The sequence below is a fragment of the Rhinoderma darwinii genome, chromosome 2, assembly GCF_050947455.1.
Source record: "Rhinoderma darwinii isolate aRhiDar2 chromosome 2, aRhiDar2.hap1, whole genome shotgun sequence".
NCBI classification, from domain to species: Eukaryota; Metazoa; Chordata; class Amphibia; order Anura; family Rhinodermatidae; genus Rhinoderma; species Rhinoderma darwinii.
The window spans coordinates 400210446-400228304 of record NC_134688.1 but is presented as its reverse complement, the minus strand read 5'-3'; the positions used below and the strand labels follow the sequence as shown (position 1 = coordinate 400228304).

Genomic DNA, 17859 nt, shown 5'->3' with positions numbered 1-17859 from the left:
ACATATTTTTAGAATGTTCTTTATCTTAATTTTATTGTAAAATGGAATTATTTTTACTAGTTGGGCACTCTGTAGAATGTTATCATGACATAAGAGTCACCATTTGCTATAGTCAAGCAATTTTGGTCCCCGCTTATATTTAGGGCACAGTTTCCCTTTAAAGCATTCGAGTAATTTTTATCGGTGACTAAAATGATGGTGAATGACTTATGATTAAGCTTCATTACCTGCAGAGCAAGGGGTTTCCATCTCATATTTTTCAGTAAAGCTGGTGCTGAGGTAAGCATGCTCTGAGGTCGCTTTTTCAAAGTTAAGATAACACCACTCGGGTCCTCTCGTAGTGCATTCACCAAATTTTTCAACTGCCACCCCACCTGGTAACCAGCAAAATGATTACAATATAATTGAAGAACAGTATACAGAGTGTATTGATCCCAGTTACATGAAACGAGATATAGCTAGGCAACATGGAAGATTTAGGCAACCATACCCAAGATATGAACTCGCATGCTTACGATCATGACCTGAGTCAACTTCAAAAAGGAACCAAACCCTAAAACATATACGGTACTTTCAATAACCATTAATATTAGAGTTATGACATGTTACATTGAAAGAAGCATCTACTGCCCCTTCTTCTGCTCTATCCCTGTTGGTCAAAAGGAACAATAGAGTGGGTTCAGATTTTTCTACTTATCATCAGTTGACATCAATTATAATGTATGTCGTTCATGGTTTTCTGCACATTTTCTCGTGAATGTAATGCCGTAGTTTTCACTTTACGTGTCGAAAATTAAACTCTTCAATCTTGTATAGTCATCTTGATCTTGCCCATATTTCCTCCTTTGCACTACAGACATTAGTAAAACTATTCACACAATAGGCAGACCTAGACATCCAGAATAAGTGTCAACGGTATCCAAACATGACCGCATCTATCAACGGTTAGCAAAAGAGCATATATCATGCCAATGGCATATTTTTGTGACAACGGTCATTTGCACCACTTTGCATTGATTGACCAAGTGCTAAATTCCATACAACATCTCTTAAAAGGCAATAAAACAATGTTACAATGATACAGGAAATTTTTGATTTTTTCCATACTTATTTTTTTATTTTATTATTTAAAAGAAAAACTATTGCTATGAGGTTTGGAAAGGAAGTTCTGCAGGCATCTGTACATTGGAGCCATGGAATAATATCACCACACAATAAGGTTTGCTTCTTTTACCAGGGAATATGACACAAAGCTGAAATATTAAGTCATTTCTACAGGAGATAGAAATGGCTGAACAGAGTTTTTAAAAACATTCAAAGTTTTAACGGTTTATTTCCTCTGAGTTTTCTAACCCTGATATTATCTGTCATCCATTACTGCTTCTATAAGGGTTTCCTACACTACAGAATGGAAAGTGTATCAAACACAACATCTACTGTACATAGGGGGAAGGAAAAGTATCAGTGCATTAGCAGACAGATTTATCATTTCTACATTTCTAGAGTCTTGAACAGTTGTAACGGCTGCCTTTTTCTGTTATACCTAAAAATAAGGCTGAATAGAATTTTTTAAAACTTGAAAGAAGAGTGACTCAAGGGCTTACACATTAAAAAGGTATGGCCCCATGTAATGGCGTTTGAAAGTTGCTGAAACTACCCATCGGCCAACGCATTGGTTTTGGCAGCACGCGGACAATGCTACGTGGGTCGGTACCCTTAGTGATTTTTTTAACTATGCTTTTTAATGTGTTCTGTGAACATACGATAAATCTATTTAATGGAAAAATCCATCAAGGACTGGTGCTAGATGTAGGTTTGCAGGGGGACCCAAATCTCGGACCTTCACATTCACTAGAATAGGGTCTGGAGTCCCCCGTTCCTTCTCACCCACATGAACACAGGGAGGAGGAGTTTGAATAAAGCATTGGTCGAGCAGGAATTCTATCGCTCCATTCAAACTTTAAAGTAGTTCTAGAAGTAGTTTATTCCCTTTTAACCATTTAAAATCAACATGCCAAGCCTGGTGTGCATGTTAATAGGAGTTCAGAAGAGAAAGCGGTCAGTTGAAAGTGCCTTCATTTGTATCGTTAGCTTTTGAGACTGCCCCTACAACATCTCTGTGAATATTACAATAACTTGCCAGTCTAACACATATCATAAAACAAACATTGTAGAAATTGTACATGATCTGGTGAAGTTGACCTATGACAAGGAGAGCTTGCAGAAGCATTAGAAGTCATTATTTTAAATGAACTCTTGACTGGAAGAGAAAACATCGATAACCTCGTCTTATTCTTTCGCATCTAATCTTTTAGTTTTGCTCAGTCATCACAACATTTTGGTCTGAAATAGTCTGCTTAATGAGCAAACCAATAGAGCTCTGTTAAAATCCAGACACACTTATTTTATCAGGTCTCAAGTAAATGTCAGCTCCATGAAACATTTAGTAGCCTGCTCAATCACAATGCCAATACCTAAGGAACTCAAGAAAGTAAACTGTATATCTTCCTCCAAAATCCTCAATAACATTATTCTGCATATCTGGATTAAAACTCAATAGAGATTTCTCAAAAGTAGTACAAGGGAAAAGTGGGGCAGTTGGCCATAACAACCAATCAGATTTCAGCTCTCAATTCAGCAGTCGGATTGGTTATTCTAGGCAATTCCTCCATCTTTCCTTTGCACTACATTTGAGAACCCTCCCCCACTATATACTATTTAACAGTGCCTGAATATATGTTAGAACTATAAAAAAAATATATATCCAAATATCGGTAAAGGGTTGACCCATCTGGACAACCTTTTCCATATGCTCTATAAGGCCTATGGACATAATAGAGGGAAGTTGGGTCCTTTGATCTAGACCCCCATTGCAAAGAGCGTCTCTCACTCTGGTGAACTGCATACGTTAATTTCTTAAATGGTTACCCATTCATTTGCATGAGTGCCATGTAATACTACAGCAGACGCACAGAGCTTCCCCTGGAAAAATCAGCTGATCACCAGGGATTAGAGAATCCAGATCTGGGGCAATCAGTTGATCAATAAGGCAACTACATTCTAAGAAGGGGTTGTCCAGATGAAACAGTCCATTTAAGTTGGTAAAAGTTCTATTCAGATGAATATTATTTACATCGGATTCTGGGAAAACTGAACAGCAATTATGACCACCATCACAAATCCCAAAGGGATTGTCCCCAGCTTCCTAGAGTCCTAAACTTTAAAAGGTCAGCTCACACGTTGCGTAAAATGCAGTAGCAGCAAACTGGATGAGATATAACAAATCTCATCCACACGCTGCGTAAACACGAGCGGAATAACCGCTCCGAAATTGGACTGCGGTGCGGAATTTTATTCTGCAGCATGTCAATTGTATTTGTGTAAATGCTGCTTGTCTGTTGCGGGTTTTCCCCATTGAATTCAATGGGGAGGTAAAACCCACAACAAATAGCAGTTGTTGCATTTTTTTGTGGCAGTTCCGCAGCAATTCCACTGCAAAAAACTCAAAATAATAAAAAAAAAAATCTTATACTTACCCAGGAGTCTGTTTCTTCCTCCAGGCCGGCATCCTGGAATGACGTTTCATCCCATGTGACCGCTGCAGCCAATCATAGGCTGGAGCAGCGGTCACCTGGGATGAAACATCATCCCAGGAGGCCGGTCTGGATGACATCAGAGGGCCAGCCTCCTGAGATGAGGCTTCATCCCGTGTGACGGCCGTTGTCGCCAATCACATGCTGCATCAGTCTCCTGGGATGAAACGTAATCCCAGGAGACTGCAGTTTTTCACAACGGATATTTCGGGCGAAAAACTGCACCACAGTTTGGTGCGGTTTTTCGCCCAGAATTCCCTGCACCGCACAGGGTGGATACGCTGCGTGCTTTTACGCAGCGTATCCGCCCTGTGTGAACTCCGCCTAAATCTGCCCAGTCATGTAAGAATATGGAACTGGAAAATGTATAACTCAAAAGTACATGTGTCTGCCAAGTTATTGTTCTCCTGCATGCTGCTCAGCAGTCTTTAACATATTGCTATTTCATTACTCTAGATAGATATAAATATCCAGATCCACAAGAACCACAAGTAACACAGAGCAGTAAAAGAAAACGAACAAGATGAATGGATGGAGGGATCAGGTAAACGGAACTATTTGCAGAAATCAACCTATTAAAGTATAGGTTGATTCAAGTCAATCTGACCAACAGGTGGCGCTATCAGAACAAGTTGCAAAAATACAAAGCCAAAACAAATTTATTGCCAGGATGTTACAGGACTAGACATTTACAAAACACCATTTGTTTACATATGTCTAGTTACTGACAGATCTACATGGTCTGTGACCAACTGCCATGTATTTTATTACACAATATCAATATTAATTTACAGCTAAATAAGGGTAATAAAAAGGTTTAAAATGTATAGATCTAATCGTACATATGCAAAGAATTCAACGGATATGGGGAAAAATTTATTAGTAATTATGGATAACAAGCAAAATTCTTAATACAGTCTACATAACTTAAAAAGCTTTTGCCTTTTTTCCTACTGCCTAGTTCATAGCCTTTAAGCTACTAGTAATGAACACCTTTGAGCATATTTTTTTTTCTTTAAATAAATAGATTATTTTGTGTGTTTAGTGTAACTTTGTAATTAGTCTTTATTAAAAAAAAATATCGTTTTAGTTTTGGAGATACAGGTGTTCTGTATTCTCTATACAGAACACCTGTATTGTTCGCTCTATACTGAATCCGTCAGTCCCGTGGACCTGACAGGTTCAGTGTCGATGGGTCCTGCATGTCTCTGACACGCAGGATCCACCTGTAAATCGCCCACATCTAAGTTACGAACTTGGATGTGATAGTCCGCAGGTAATCTAGACCGCAGGTAATCGGTTTATTAAAAAAAAAAAACAAATGCTGTCAAAAGGTGTTCATAGCCTTTAATTACAACCTGTAAATTAGCCAATTATAAATTACTTTTCACACTTTTCTCTTGCATTGACACATTCTTTGATGCTTTGGTAAAGTAACTAATGTTGGCTCTATCAAGAGAAAGATATCACCAACACCAATTAAATTCACTTTCAGTAATAGAGAATGTCTATGAGATAGTTAATTAAAAATTATATTGATGCCCGTATAATTTTCTTTTCCGGTTTTGTGTTTTTTTTTCTTCATAAAAAACAACCAGGAATACTACAGACAAGACAACATAGAGGGCATTGATAACAAGGTTGGCTGCAATTATTGTAGAAACACGCAGTGATGTGATATTTGATCAGTTTACCTCATTGACATGTTGTGCCCACGGTCGCTTACCGCCATCCTGTCCTACTTACCGGCTGCCGAGACCATAGGACACTTTCTTCATGTCGGCATCTCCCTCCCCAGAGACGCCGACACACGCGGCTGCAGCTCCCCTCTGTGTCCTGTGCAAAGTTCCCAGCCAATCTGTTTACATCCTGAATTTTAAAAAGGGCTGTGCCCTTCCTCTCCTTGCCTGAGCGTTGTTGTGTCTGCCCATGTTAGTCTTTGCTAATGGTCACTTAGTTGTATCCTGTATCCAGTGTTTCCGTTTCCCATATCCAATAAAAAAAAAATTACAGTACGTTATCTGTGCCAAGTATCATCTGTGCCAGGTGCCTGCTATGTCACGTCTCTGCTACACTGAAAGTTTGCCAAATCATCTATCCAGGTACTCTTGTCCTAGAGACTGTTATTGACTTTTGTTTGGCCAGCTGCTGCTCTGCTACAGTGGAGGAGCCTAATGGATCCACATACCCCATAGCCGTGATAACACTAACTAATAGCATTTTCATTAACAGGAGCATGGTTTCCAGAATTATTATGTATCATAGATATGTAAGGCCCTGTTTGCACTGAGTTTTTTTGACCCATTTAATGCGGAAACCATGCCAAAAAGTTCGAAAACGCCTCCCATGAATTTCAATGGGAGGCGGAGGTGTTTTTTCCCACAAGCGGAAAAAAAACATTATGCTCTTTCTTCAGGCGTTTCCGTCTCTGAGCTCCCATTGACATCAATGGGAGACAGAGTAATCGGTTTCCGCAGCGTTTTTCGGTGTAAGGCTGAAGCCGAAATACGCAGCGAATAACGAGGCAATGAGAGTGCAGGCAGGTCAAAATCTGCCTCAAAATTCCTGAAGGACTTATGAGGCAGATTTTTCCACCTGCAAAAAATCTCTGTGTGAACAGGGCCTAATACAGCTTTTTCAGAAAGCAATTTTGAAAAAACTATAAATAGTGAAACATCTTTGTTGCAAAATGCCAAAGTTTTTCCATTTTAACAACGGACACCGCTTCTAAATCAATGGGGTGCATCGGGCAGCTGGTGTCTGTCACATGACAAATCCGTTACAGTGTTGTGGTTGCCATTATAAATGTAAGCCACAACACAGATTTAAGCAGAGCCTAATAGTAGATGTTCCTGCTAGTTAAAAAAAAAAACTATGTATTAGAATTCTTCCTGCGGCCCCTAGTTCGTTCAGCGTTGGGCACATTTTACATTACTTGCAGTCAAATTACCTATTGCCACAATCCATATACTGTAAGCGGTTTGAATAGTGTCAAAGCCAAGATAGAAAAAATAACTTTGATCCCCAATGGCGGTGTGAAAACCTGTGTTCAATGATGTGTTTTACTGATCAGCACATTGACAGCTGAAATACAATGACGTCTAACATTATTATAGGTGAATCCAATGCTTAATGGGGCACTAAATGTAGAGTCAGCACCTAAAAGAAGTGACGTGCATATATCCAAACAGAAACTGCAGCAATTCTGACGTCACTGCATGTGAATGGTAAAAATGCTCACGTCACAATTTTATCATTCGCAGCACGCTCATTATTGATGCGGATTCTGCACAAAAAAGCAGCAGATTACCTCCATTGAACTTCAATAGAGCTAAGCCACGGTCGAAAAACACATGCAATTCTACAGCAGAGATAAGAGTTTCAGCTGCAGATTTTTTTGCCACGGATTTACTTAGTTCAAATCCTCACTGTATGAGCAAAGCCTTAGACTATAAACTAGAGAAAATGAGGAATTGTAATGCACAAATTTGAAGCGAAAGAATCTTTAAACAGAGATTTTTATTTTCGCCTACGTGTAAAGTAGTACATAGGTCTATAAACTAAGTAACACACCCTTAGCTGGGCAATGATCCGTAGCCAACAGAGAAAAATGAAATCACAGGGCCGGCCATAAAAAGCTGTGAAAAATACAGATCTGTTAGTATAAACTCACAAGTTGTGTAGGAGGAAGCAGATGTTAGTGGAACAGGCATCCAAAAGACAAGACATTATTCCCTGAGCTTGGTTCTGTTACATTCCACCATCACACAGATTGGAATAGTAATTAAAGATACAAACTCCGCTTTATGCAGATGAATTACACAGGAACCAAAGAGTAAAATGAAATCCTGCAAGTTGATCTACACCAGTAACTTCAGAACAGTCTTATATCTGTAGGCATTTATTAAAGTGCATCAAGCTTAAAAGGTGCAAAGATCTGACACAACCAAGGGGTTGTAGAGGTAGCAGAGGCATCTGGGCCCTGGTGACGGATGTGGCCCCAAAGGCCCCTATGAGTCTTAAAGTTATCCAGATTGTTGGCCGCCCCGCCGATCAGCTCTTCATTGCTTACATGGTTCTTCTTTCTGTTTCCACTGCACGCGCTGTTAAATTTGTAGCGGCCGTGCAAGGTATTGCACTACTGTCCCATTCAACTTAATGAGGCCGTGGCATATTAGCTTTTCCTACATCATATTACAGCCATTAGAGGGGTGTTCTCATCTCAGACATTTATGGCATATGCACAGGACACGTCAAACGTCCGATAGATGCAGGTCCAACCTCAGGGAATCGCACCTCTCTCTAGAACGAGGCCCCATGAACGCCATCTTACCTTTTCCTGCTGTCGGGCTCCAGCCACTGATTTACGAGGTGGCCGGGTTTTCGGGAAACATACGAGTGCTTTTTGCTAGGCTGCTTCTGGAACGCTCAGAGTTCCGGAAGAAGAGTAGTACAGCAAGCTACATTGTCTCTGTACCGGATGAGATCTGGAAACTGTGTAGCTTGAAGTGATACGCTCTTTCCCTAACTCCTTCTCACTAACTCCAGCCATCTCAAAAACCAGCGACAGCAAGTGAAGGTGGGGGGGGGGGGGGGGGTGAGGGTGCTCCATTTTAGAGATAGGCGCGGGTTCAAGAGGTAGGACACGCATCAGACATTTATAGCTTATGCCCTAAATGTCTGAAATGAGAATGCCCCTTTAAATAATACTGGGAGATTTCAGCTCTGGAGCAAGCAGAGTTGGTGAATGCGGGTCTGGACTACAATAAAGGCTGTAACTCTGGATCAGTACAAAATAAGTATTTTTTCGGTGTGTTTTGTACTGGGAACAGCTAGCGGTTTACATACAACATTTTAGCATAAAGCTCATAAAAGAAACGGAAATCTCATATGTTCCCTCTTTTGTCTGTCTGCTACGACTCATTCAACAAAGATTGTAAAACAATAACATTATGCTTGGCTGCCGTGAGAGAGATGCATGGAATGCCAATGACTTGGCCAGTACCTGAATTAGTTGAATCTATGTATTGCTCGACTACATAAAAAAAAATCTCTAGTTGAATACAAATTTCTTGCGACAATGAGCATCTGCATCTGGATTCCTTATGAGGATCACAAATAAAATATATCTTTTCAATCAGTCAAGTTATTAACCCTCTCATGCCCCTGTGTCCAGGTCGAATTTTCCATTTTTGATATGCACTTCTTTAACCCCTTCAGGAAGCAGCCCTTTTTCAAATTTTCACTTGTTTTTTTCTCCCCACCTTTCAAAAGCTATATTTTTTTTATTTTTAAGTCTATATCGCCATACGAGGGCTTGTTTTTTCCAGGACAAGTTGTAGTTTTTCATGGCACCATTTATTGTACTGCATAATGTACTGGGAAGCTGAAAAATATATTTGTGGGGTGAAATGGGCAAAAAACAGCGATTACGTCATATTTTGGGGGGTTTTGTTTTTACGGCGTCCATTAGACGGTAAAAACTAAATATTCACCTTATTCTACAGGTTGATACGATTACGGCGATACCAAATTTATATATGTTTTGTTTTAGGTTTTACCACTTTTAAAAAAATAAAACCATTTGCTAAATTAAAAAAAACGTTTGTGTCGCCGTATTCTGAGAGCCAGAACTTTTTTATTTTTCCATGAATTTAGCGATGTGAGGGCTTTCGTTTTGCGGGGCGAGCTGTAGTTTTCACGGATACTATTTTGGGGTATATGCAACTTTTTGATCATTTTCTATTTCATCTTTTTGGAGCGCTAAGGTGACCAAAAAACAGAAATTTGCGTGTTTTATATATAGATTTTTTACAGCATTCACCGAGCGGGTTAAACAACGCTATATTGTGATAGTTCAGACTTTTACGGACGCGGCGATAACAGTTGTGTTAACTTTTTTTTTTTTAACACTGATTTATGGGAAAAATGTGAAAAGGTTTTTTTTTTGAACATTTAATACTTTATTGTTTTTGGAACATAACAAAAATCTTTATTTAACTGTTTTTTACTTTTTTATTAGTCCCCCTAGGAGACAGAGCTTCAAAGGAGTACAGAGATGGCGGATCTGGGGGCTTTTTTTCCGTTTTTCGTGGACGTTAAAAAAAATTATGAATTTTAATCGTTAGGGGTTTTTTGTCCCAACCCCATGAAAACGCCACTGTGCCCATGTAGATAGTGCCACAATACCACTGTAGATAGTGCCACATTGCCCACATAGATAGTGACAGCGCCCAAATAGAGAGTGCCCACTGTAAATAGTGCCACAGTGACCAATAGTGCCACAGTTCTCCCTGTAGATAATGCCCACATAGTGCCACACAGTGCCCATGTATATAGCGCCAGTTTCCACATAGGTAGTGCCAAAATAATGCCTCAGTGCCCATGTTGATTGTGCCACACCCCCTGTATATAGCACCACACCCCCTGTATATAGTGCCACCGCCTGAAAACAGAGCCACCCACCCTCTACATAGCGCCACCCCCTGTAGATAGCAACATCCACCCCTGCAGATAGTGCCACCCCCACCCCCCGTAAATGGCACCCCTTTTCATGTAAATAGCACCACTGTAGCGCCCTAAAGGACCGGAATCCCTCTGGCCGAAGATTCCGCTCCTACAGGAAGCCCCTGAGGTTTCTGTCCATATATGGACAGTGACATCAGGCGTTAACTCTAAAAGCGGAATCCCTTGCAAGAGTGGGGATTCCACTCCAGGAGTAGCCCCTCACGTCACTGTCCATATATGGATAGGGACACCAGGGTCTCTCAAGTATTGGAATCCCCTCCACAGAGCGATCTGACACCAGGGATTCCGCTATTAGAGTGAGCCGCTGAAGTCATTGTCCATATATGGATAGTGACACCAGGGGCTTCTCCAGTAGTGCAATCCCCAGCTAGAGTGTCGGCCAGGGATTACGCTCCTAGAAAGAGCCACTAACTTCACTGTCCAAATGGACAGTGACGTCAGGGGCTCTCTCTAGAAGCGGAATCCCCGGCCAGTGCTACTGGGATTCCGCTCCCAGAGTCAGTTCAGGTGGCGCTATCTACAGTGGGGGATACAATGCTATCTACAGCGTGGGGGGGGGTTGCTATCTGCTGGGGAGATAGCATTATCTACAGAGGGGATGGAGAGACGGCAGGTGGTCCCTCTAGGAGGGGAATCCTCGGCCAGAGCGCTGGCCGGGGAATCCGATGCTGGAGGGAGCTTAGGTGGCGCTATCTATAGAGGGTTTTGCGCTACCTACAGGGGGTTGTGGGTGGCACTATCTACAGTGCTGGGTGTATTCCGGGGCTCTCAAAGTCCCGGCCGACATGTGTGCAGCGCTGCTCACACTGAAGCAGCACTGCACTCATTAAACCCGTTCCAGGCTGTCAACGTTTATATACGTAGCAACTGCATGGGGCATGGGCAGTTACAATGTATATAGCTGTATGGCAGTCGTGAAGGAGTTAATGACTATCATGTCTTGAGGATTTAGAGCCGAAGAACTTGCTGTGAAAATTTGGAACCCCAAAATGGGAAACTATTAACTAATTTAATCTCAGACAGCCACATTACAACTAAAACAGTAATAAAAAGTATATTACACTTGTGGATTGTTCAATTATCTAGTCACCTGCCAATAAATAAATAGGATTTCTCTCTGAAATATTAAGCTAAAGACTTAAAATTTTTATGCCAGTTTTTTTGGGTAGAAAACTCGCAAGAGGGTTCAAAAGTCGAAATTTGCGACTTTTGGCATCTTACATCACTCTTGCTAATTATGTGAAAAGGGAGCACAGCTTCTTAAAAGGGGGCGTAGAAACAGTGGCCCAACAAATTTATTAGACAGAAAGCTGGGAGTATATTATTCTGGAAATCTATGCCATCTGTGGGGTGTAGCAAGGTAGAGGCCTGTGATGGGCTCCGTGACTTGACAACCCCCCCCCCCCCCCACAACAATTCAAAAATGTATACTCACCTCACCTCTTCTCCTCTCCATGTCCCCTTAACCTACTACAGAATGTTGTGGCTCATACAAGGTTCTGACGCTGGGCAGCATCAGGCTGTTGTATGTGATGCAGCACAGATGACGAGTGCTGCGTTGTATAAGGCCCTGGCGCTGCTCAGCGTGAGGACCTTGTGTGGACGGCAGCACGCTGAGGGAGCCTGAGAGGACTAGGAGGGGAGAAGAAGAGTGGTAAAGTGGGCATACATCTTCATTTTATATACGATGGGAAAGGGGAAATGGATGACACACGGCCACAATGGTTGAATGTATGTGTAGATGTAAGGCTTGATCGGCTGAATTCGGACAATCATTTGCCATTTTGAACAAGCAAAGTCTGTTTTTATTTTAATTATTTTTTTTTATTTATCCATGGTCTGCTATATTTATCTGGCATGTTACATGTGCGAACTATCCCACGGACGATTGATCGGCCGCATCCGTCCCAATCAGAATTCTATCAATATGGCCAGCTTTAACCTCCTAGATAACCCCCTAATAACGTTTAAGACAAAGATAAATAGGAGAATGGTGTAGTAGGTTAGAGCATGGTTATACAGTTCTGTATATTGCCCACATTACAGTGCCACACAATGTTAAAACACTGCCACCATTTAGCACCATTATTTGTCCAAAATTTAGAACCAATTATAATTGTGCCCATACGATCGATCCAATCATACAGTATTAATACCTATACAATTTATTCTAGCCATGAAGCCCATATATTCTGGAGGTAGAAAGCAAGAGTCCTCAATAGCTTTATGTAAGATAAGTCCATCTAACATTAGAATTGGTTTAGGTGGAGGTCATGCTTATTGGCAATACTAGCAGTATACCATTACTGAGATAGTTAGATTCTATAAAAACAAAGGTTCACCTGCTGCAAATAGTTTGGGACAATCTGTGGACATCAGTTGTGGGAACAGCGTGAAGGAGAAAGGTGGTTTGTGGCGGTTATTGGAGAAAGAGCGACAGATGAGGAGAGCAATACCAAGCTTCAAGAGACTTAGATATCCAATAAAGAGTCTGTTCATGTGTACTGTAAGATTAAGGTTGGTGGAGGCACAAACAATGGATGCATCTGCGATATGTTTTTTTATTTTTTTTATTTTTTTTTAACTTAAAGGGGTATTTCCAACTTAGCCATTTGGATATGCTATAAATGTCCGAAAGATGTGGGTCGCAGTTCTGGGACTCACAACTATATAAAGAATGAACAGCTGCCGATTCCAAGTGGTGACTAGCGGAGAGTGGGCAGGGCATGCACGAGGCTCTCTCCATTCTGTTTAGAAGCTATGGAAGCAGCCAAACAATGCTTGCTAACGCCAGTTGAACAGAAAAGAGAGCCACGTGCAATAGCAGCCCTCACTCCACTATTCCCCGCCTAGAATCTGCGACCATCGCCCACCGCATCGGGTGAAGTGTGGGTCATGTGACCCTTGTTCTCGATATAGGTGTGGGTCCCTGAGCTATAGCAGAATTTATCAGATATTTATAACATTCTGTGGATATGCCATAATTGCCTAAGTTGGAAATAACTCTTTAAGCAGCTTGTGCAGGTTATTGTGATCGATCAGCATTTTACAATCCACAGTAAATGTTGGTAAGGTGTTCATATTAGAATCTGAGCTATAGACACCTATTACTTATAATTTTTAGGATTAATTTTAGTTTTCCAATTTGTCCATTAAAATGTTGGCTGTCCAGATTAAAAGAAATCAGTTTGGCAACCCTGTCAACCTCTGAAATTCTGGCCACGTGGCCCCTCATAGCAGCCATGCGAGTGGCCCTCTCCAATGAATTCTATGGGAGTCAACTCCCTCGGACTTCAAAGAAAGAGCCACACGCATTAGTCTCCAGCGCTTTTGGCTCAATAGGATCACCGAACAGCCATCAGGGAATGCCTGTTTCTCTTAGAGGTGGGGTTCCCGGAGGTAAGCAGTGTGTACACTACTCATTTAAACTGTGACTGTCAGGGGCCTAAAAGCTATGTACACTGTGGCAAGCTTTTTTTTTTTTTTTTTTATTATTATTTTTATTATTAAATCAATGTTTTATTGACTTCTTCATTTTGAATTAAATTGACTTTTACATAGAAGCTGTATAGTTCGCGATGAGCAGATTCCGTCAGTTCAGCTAAACCAACAGTGCAGTTAAGTGGAGGTAACATGTCTCTAACACACAGGACTACCATAACATTGATCACATCTAAGTTGATCAACTTCGATGTGATTGTAATTATGGTGATCTTGTGTGTTAGATACACACAGGAGTCACTCTCAGCCGAGCCGCAAGATCAGCTGAATTGACAGAATCTGCTTATAGCGAACGATACAGTTTTTATGTAAAAGTCAATTTAAAGAGTTTAAAATCACCTAAAACATGAATTCAATAATAATGCTATAGTAATAAAAAGCTTGCAAAAAAAGTGTGCATAGCCTTTAATTAGAATATGAGATAGATAGATAGATAGATAGATAGATAGATAGATAGATAGATAGATAGATAGATAGATAGATAGATAGATAGATAGATAGATAGATAGATGCAGCCGAGACAAGGGTGGGTGGTGGAGGCCGCCTTAGGATCCCAAGGTGGTAGATGCTCCAGGGTACATGCCAAATGTGCCCTTCCTATAACTCGGCCATGATACCATCTATGATCTAACCACCTATAACTTATCATAAGGCACCAACCGTACAAGGTTTCTTTATTTTGCATTATCTGATTTAGATATTTAAAGTGTACCTATTATTAGAAAACCAAAAATCTGAAATCTATTGGCTGCTGTAGATGAATATTAGATGCTGTGCAGACAGGAAATTGGGGTCTATCCGGTATAATTTGGGTGTGTTACAATTTCCTTGCATGATTCCTGTAAATGTGTTACTCTCGTGCTTTGAGTGGGTAGGCTCTTGGTGCGATGTTTCACAAAAGGTGTCTTTTTCCTTTTGGCAACACTTCTGCACATATAGTTAAAGGTTACAAAATAAGACCCAGTAATATATACACCACACACACCGAAACCATTAAAGGCCTTTGTTAGCCCTTTGGCACATTTTTTATTTTTATTTTTTAAACCACGTATTAGAGGATTTTAGACCAATTTTTAATTGTTCTTTATAAAAAAAATGTTTTTGCTTTTTGAGATACAGCGTCTATGTATCGTGGATATATAGAAGCTTGTATCTTGTGCTCAAACCCAAATCCGTCAGGTCAGCGGGACCGACTGCTTCAGTGACAGCGGATCCTGAGTGATTCAGGTTTGAGCGCAAGATGCAGCTTCTATGTATACAGGATACATAGAAGCTGTATCTCAAGAAGTAAAAAAAGAAAATAAAAATGTGTGCAAAAGGTTTACATAGCCTTGAAGCACCCTGTGCTCGAGGAGTTCCGCTAGCCATCAATGCCATCATACAGGGATATTTCAGGAATTAGCGGGAAACTTATGTAGGACTCTAACAGCTCCGCAATTACCTCTAACACATACATGAAAGTTACACATGAACTCTTTGGTGACAGCATAATAGTAGATTATATATTGAACTGCTGGAAGTGTTAAAGCTTTTTTGACAACATATGAAGTGGTAAAGAAATAGACTCGAGTGGATCCTAAGAAATACTTGTTATTTCTATGAACTCGGCATTAAAGAGACGTAAGCAAATTAAGTAAAATTATATATTTTAGCTCAATGAGGTTTCACCCACAAAACGGCTTGACAATATGTATTACAACACAGCCCAGTGACTTGGTATAGCTGAACATAACATACAATATACTATAGGACACTTCATTGTCCGTCATAAACATTGTTCATTAATGTTCTATTCTTGTTATTTTAGTTGCCTTTTATCTTTTTGGTGGTCAGAATGTTGTGCTATTTTACGCAGTGAAAAAAAAAACCTGATGGCTCATAAATGGACCTATCATGTGTGAACAGAGCACAAGTTCCTTCCAAAATAATATATATATTTTTGTCTTCATTGTTGTGGGTATTTTTCCCACTATAAATTTGACAATTTACAGTAGTACAGATTGAATACACCTATCATAACAAGTATATTTGCTAGAATTATTTTATAAAGTAACACTCGGATTATAGGCTGAACTTGATAGACCTTCATCTTTTTTCAACCTTATCTACTAGGTTGCTAAAGGTGGATTTACACAGGCAGATATCGCCAGTGTTTACGACCTTTATAATGAGCACTTATTAACAATGCAGTTTGTGGATCGGCGATTGTTTTCTCCCTTCAAATAGAGCAATAATTGTTTCGTTTGCATACGTCGGCAGCACATGCCCTGAGATGTGCTGGCAACTAGCGTCCATTTTATTGGCCGCATAAAAGATGTAACCAGCCGATGACTGACGTTTGCTCTGTTATCGGCTGATCTTTGTAAAAAGTCCTTAAAGAGAACCTTTCACCACCCCATACATATGCAGCTGAGTGCAGCATGTAATGGGGAGGGCTGCACAAACCCTGGGGCATTTTACATTTTTTTTCTACCTCCCTCCGTTATTTAGATATCGGTGCCGTTATATTTGGCGCCTGATATTTAAATAACCCCCTGAACACTCAACGGGGCGTGTACTGTCAAGGGGGTGTGTTACTATGGCTGTGACACTGTCCAATCAGATATGGACAGCGCCACAGCATGAGAGAATGTTTGATTGCAGTCTTTTCATCCGAACAGGCAAGGGGGCGTGTCAGTGCTACCGACAGTGTGAATTGGAGAGGAGAGCGCTATCTAATCTCTTGCGAGAGATCAGTCTTGTATTGTCTGACGAACTGGCAAGGGGGCGTGGAGAGAGAATTATATATATGGCATACCCTATATTTTTCAATGACATAGGTAGAGTCCATAATTACAATCAGTCCCATTGAGGAAATGTATAGGGCATATAGGGTATGCCATATGTATAATTCGCTCTCCATAGACTACATAGGTTATACATGTGAAAGCCCTCCAATGTTCTGAAGTTGAAAAGGTAAGGGATATTCCATACATTTTCCTACCTATGCTCTTTTTTTATGGGATGTGCTATATATGTGCAAACCCTCTGTTTTGAATAGGTACTTAACTACAAAAAAAGGTTAAAATCGTAAGTGAAGTAACACACATCGGTTGTCCATCATTATGAAATAGCCTGCTCACACTAACAAATAATTGTATCCCCTTTTTATGTTACCAATGCCGATGATGTTGGCACAGCTTATTGTATCCTGGTGTTGCATGCCCCGCTATGGCCCCACCCCCTGCCCTAGCGTGGAGGGAGGAGTTGGGAACATCGCACTGACAGCAGTGCATACCCGTCAATCCAATCATTACTCCACACGTCATCTAGGGGAAGCCGGTCTAGCCGGCTTATGATTGGCTATACATGACGAGCCACTTTTCTAAGGGGGAGGGACAAGCATAATACCCCGAGCCTTGTCATTGGTCTAGACATCTTTAGGGGGATGGACACCTCGCCTTTTTACGACGGAGTGTTCTGCCGCCAACTGCTGCTAGCAATCTGGCATGAATCGATGCCTCTAATACATTGTGCGCTAAACTATCAAATAGACTAAAATCTGCAGGCCCCTGAAGAATTACGGCAGATACAAATAAAGTAAAGAAACGCGTAGGGCTGACACTTGGTGGCTGAATAGACATATGGGCTTCAATAGGGCTGCCACTTGGTAGCTACATTAGGAATGGTGCTCTGATAACACTAGCTTTGTTGACTTTGAATGTGGTGCAGCGGATTAGGACTGCACAAGCAGTTCAGTGTTATTTGGACGTTAATGAACAGATCTAGAGGTCTCTGATTGCACTAGTCACTTATACCAGAGCACAGGAGTGGGGCAAATGACCTCTGCTCGTATTATTGCCTACATATAAAAAAAAACTCTAGTTTAGAGAAATAATAAAAATATTAAAACACAAAATATTATAAAAATATAAAATCATCTATAAAAAAAATAGAACATAGACTAGGGAGATAAGTGTTTCTTTTGGAGCACATATATTAGCCTACCAAATTACTTTAACTGATCGTGTCCATGTAAGTGCGATAGCACTAGATGTAAATACTGCTATATCTGTACTATCACTTTATTCATGCAGATATAGTTTATGAACCAAATGTAAACGCTTACATGGTAACCGGAAGTAGTTATATCCCTAAAAATTTAGAACCAGTGAGAAACTAAGTATACATTCTAGGGAAAAGTAACAGGAATATCTAAACTACTAACAGTGACATTTAATACCTACCATACTTCACA

At 40.6% G+C, this 17859-nt stretch overlaps 1 protein-coding gene across 3 annotated transcripts in view; it reads right to left on the bottom strand.

Moving 5' to 3' along the window:
* CNKSR2 (connector enhancer of kinase suppressor of Ras 2) overlaps positions 1-17859 on the bottom strand; it is a 371721-nt gene that overhangs the window by 216425 nt on the left and 137437 nt on the right. For 2 of the 3 annotated variants that reach the window (XM_075854043.1, XM_075854045.1), the window contains exon 10: positions 228-374. The exons of the other annotated variant lie outside the window; for it this stretch is intronic. In XM_075854043.1, coding sequence (XP_075710158.1) covers positions 228-374 — 147 coding nt within the window. The remainder of the gene's footprint in view (positions 1-227; positions 375-17859) is intronic. 3 annotated transcript variants of the gene reach the window in all.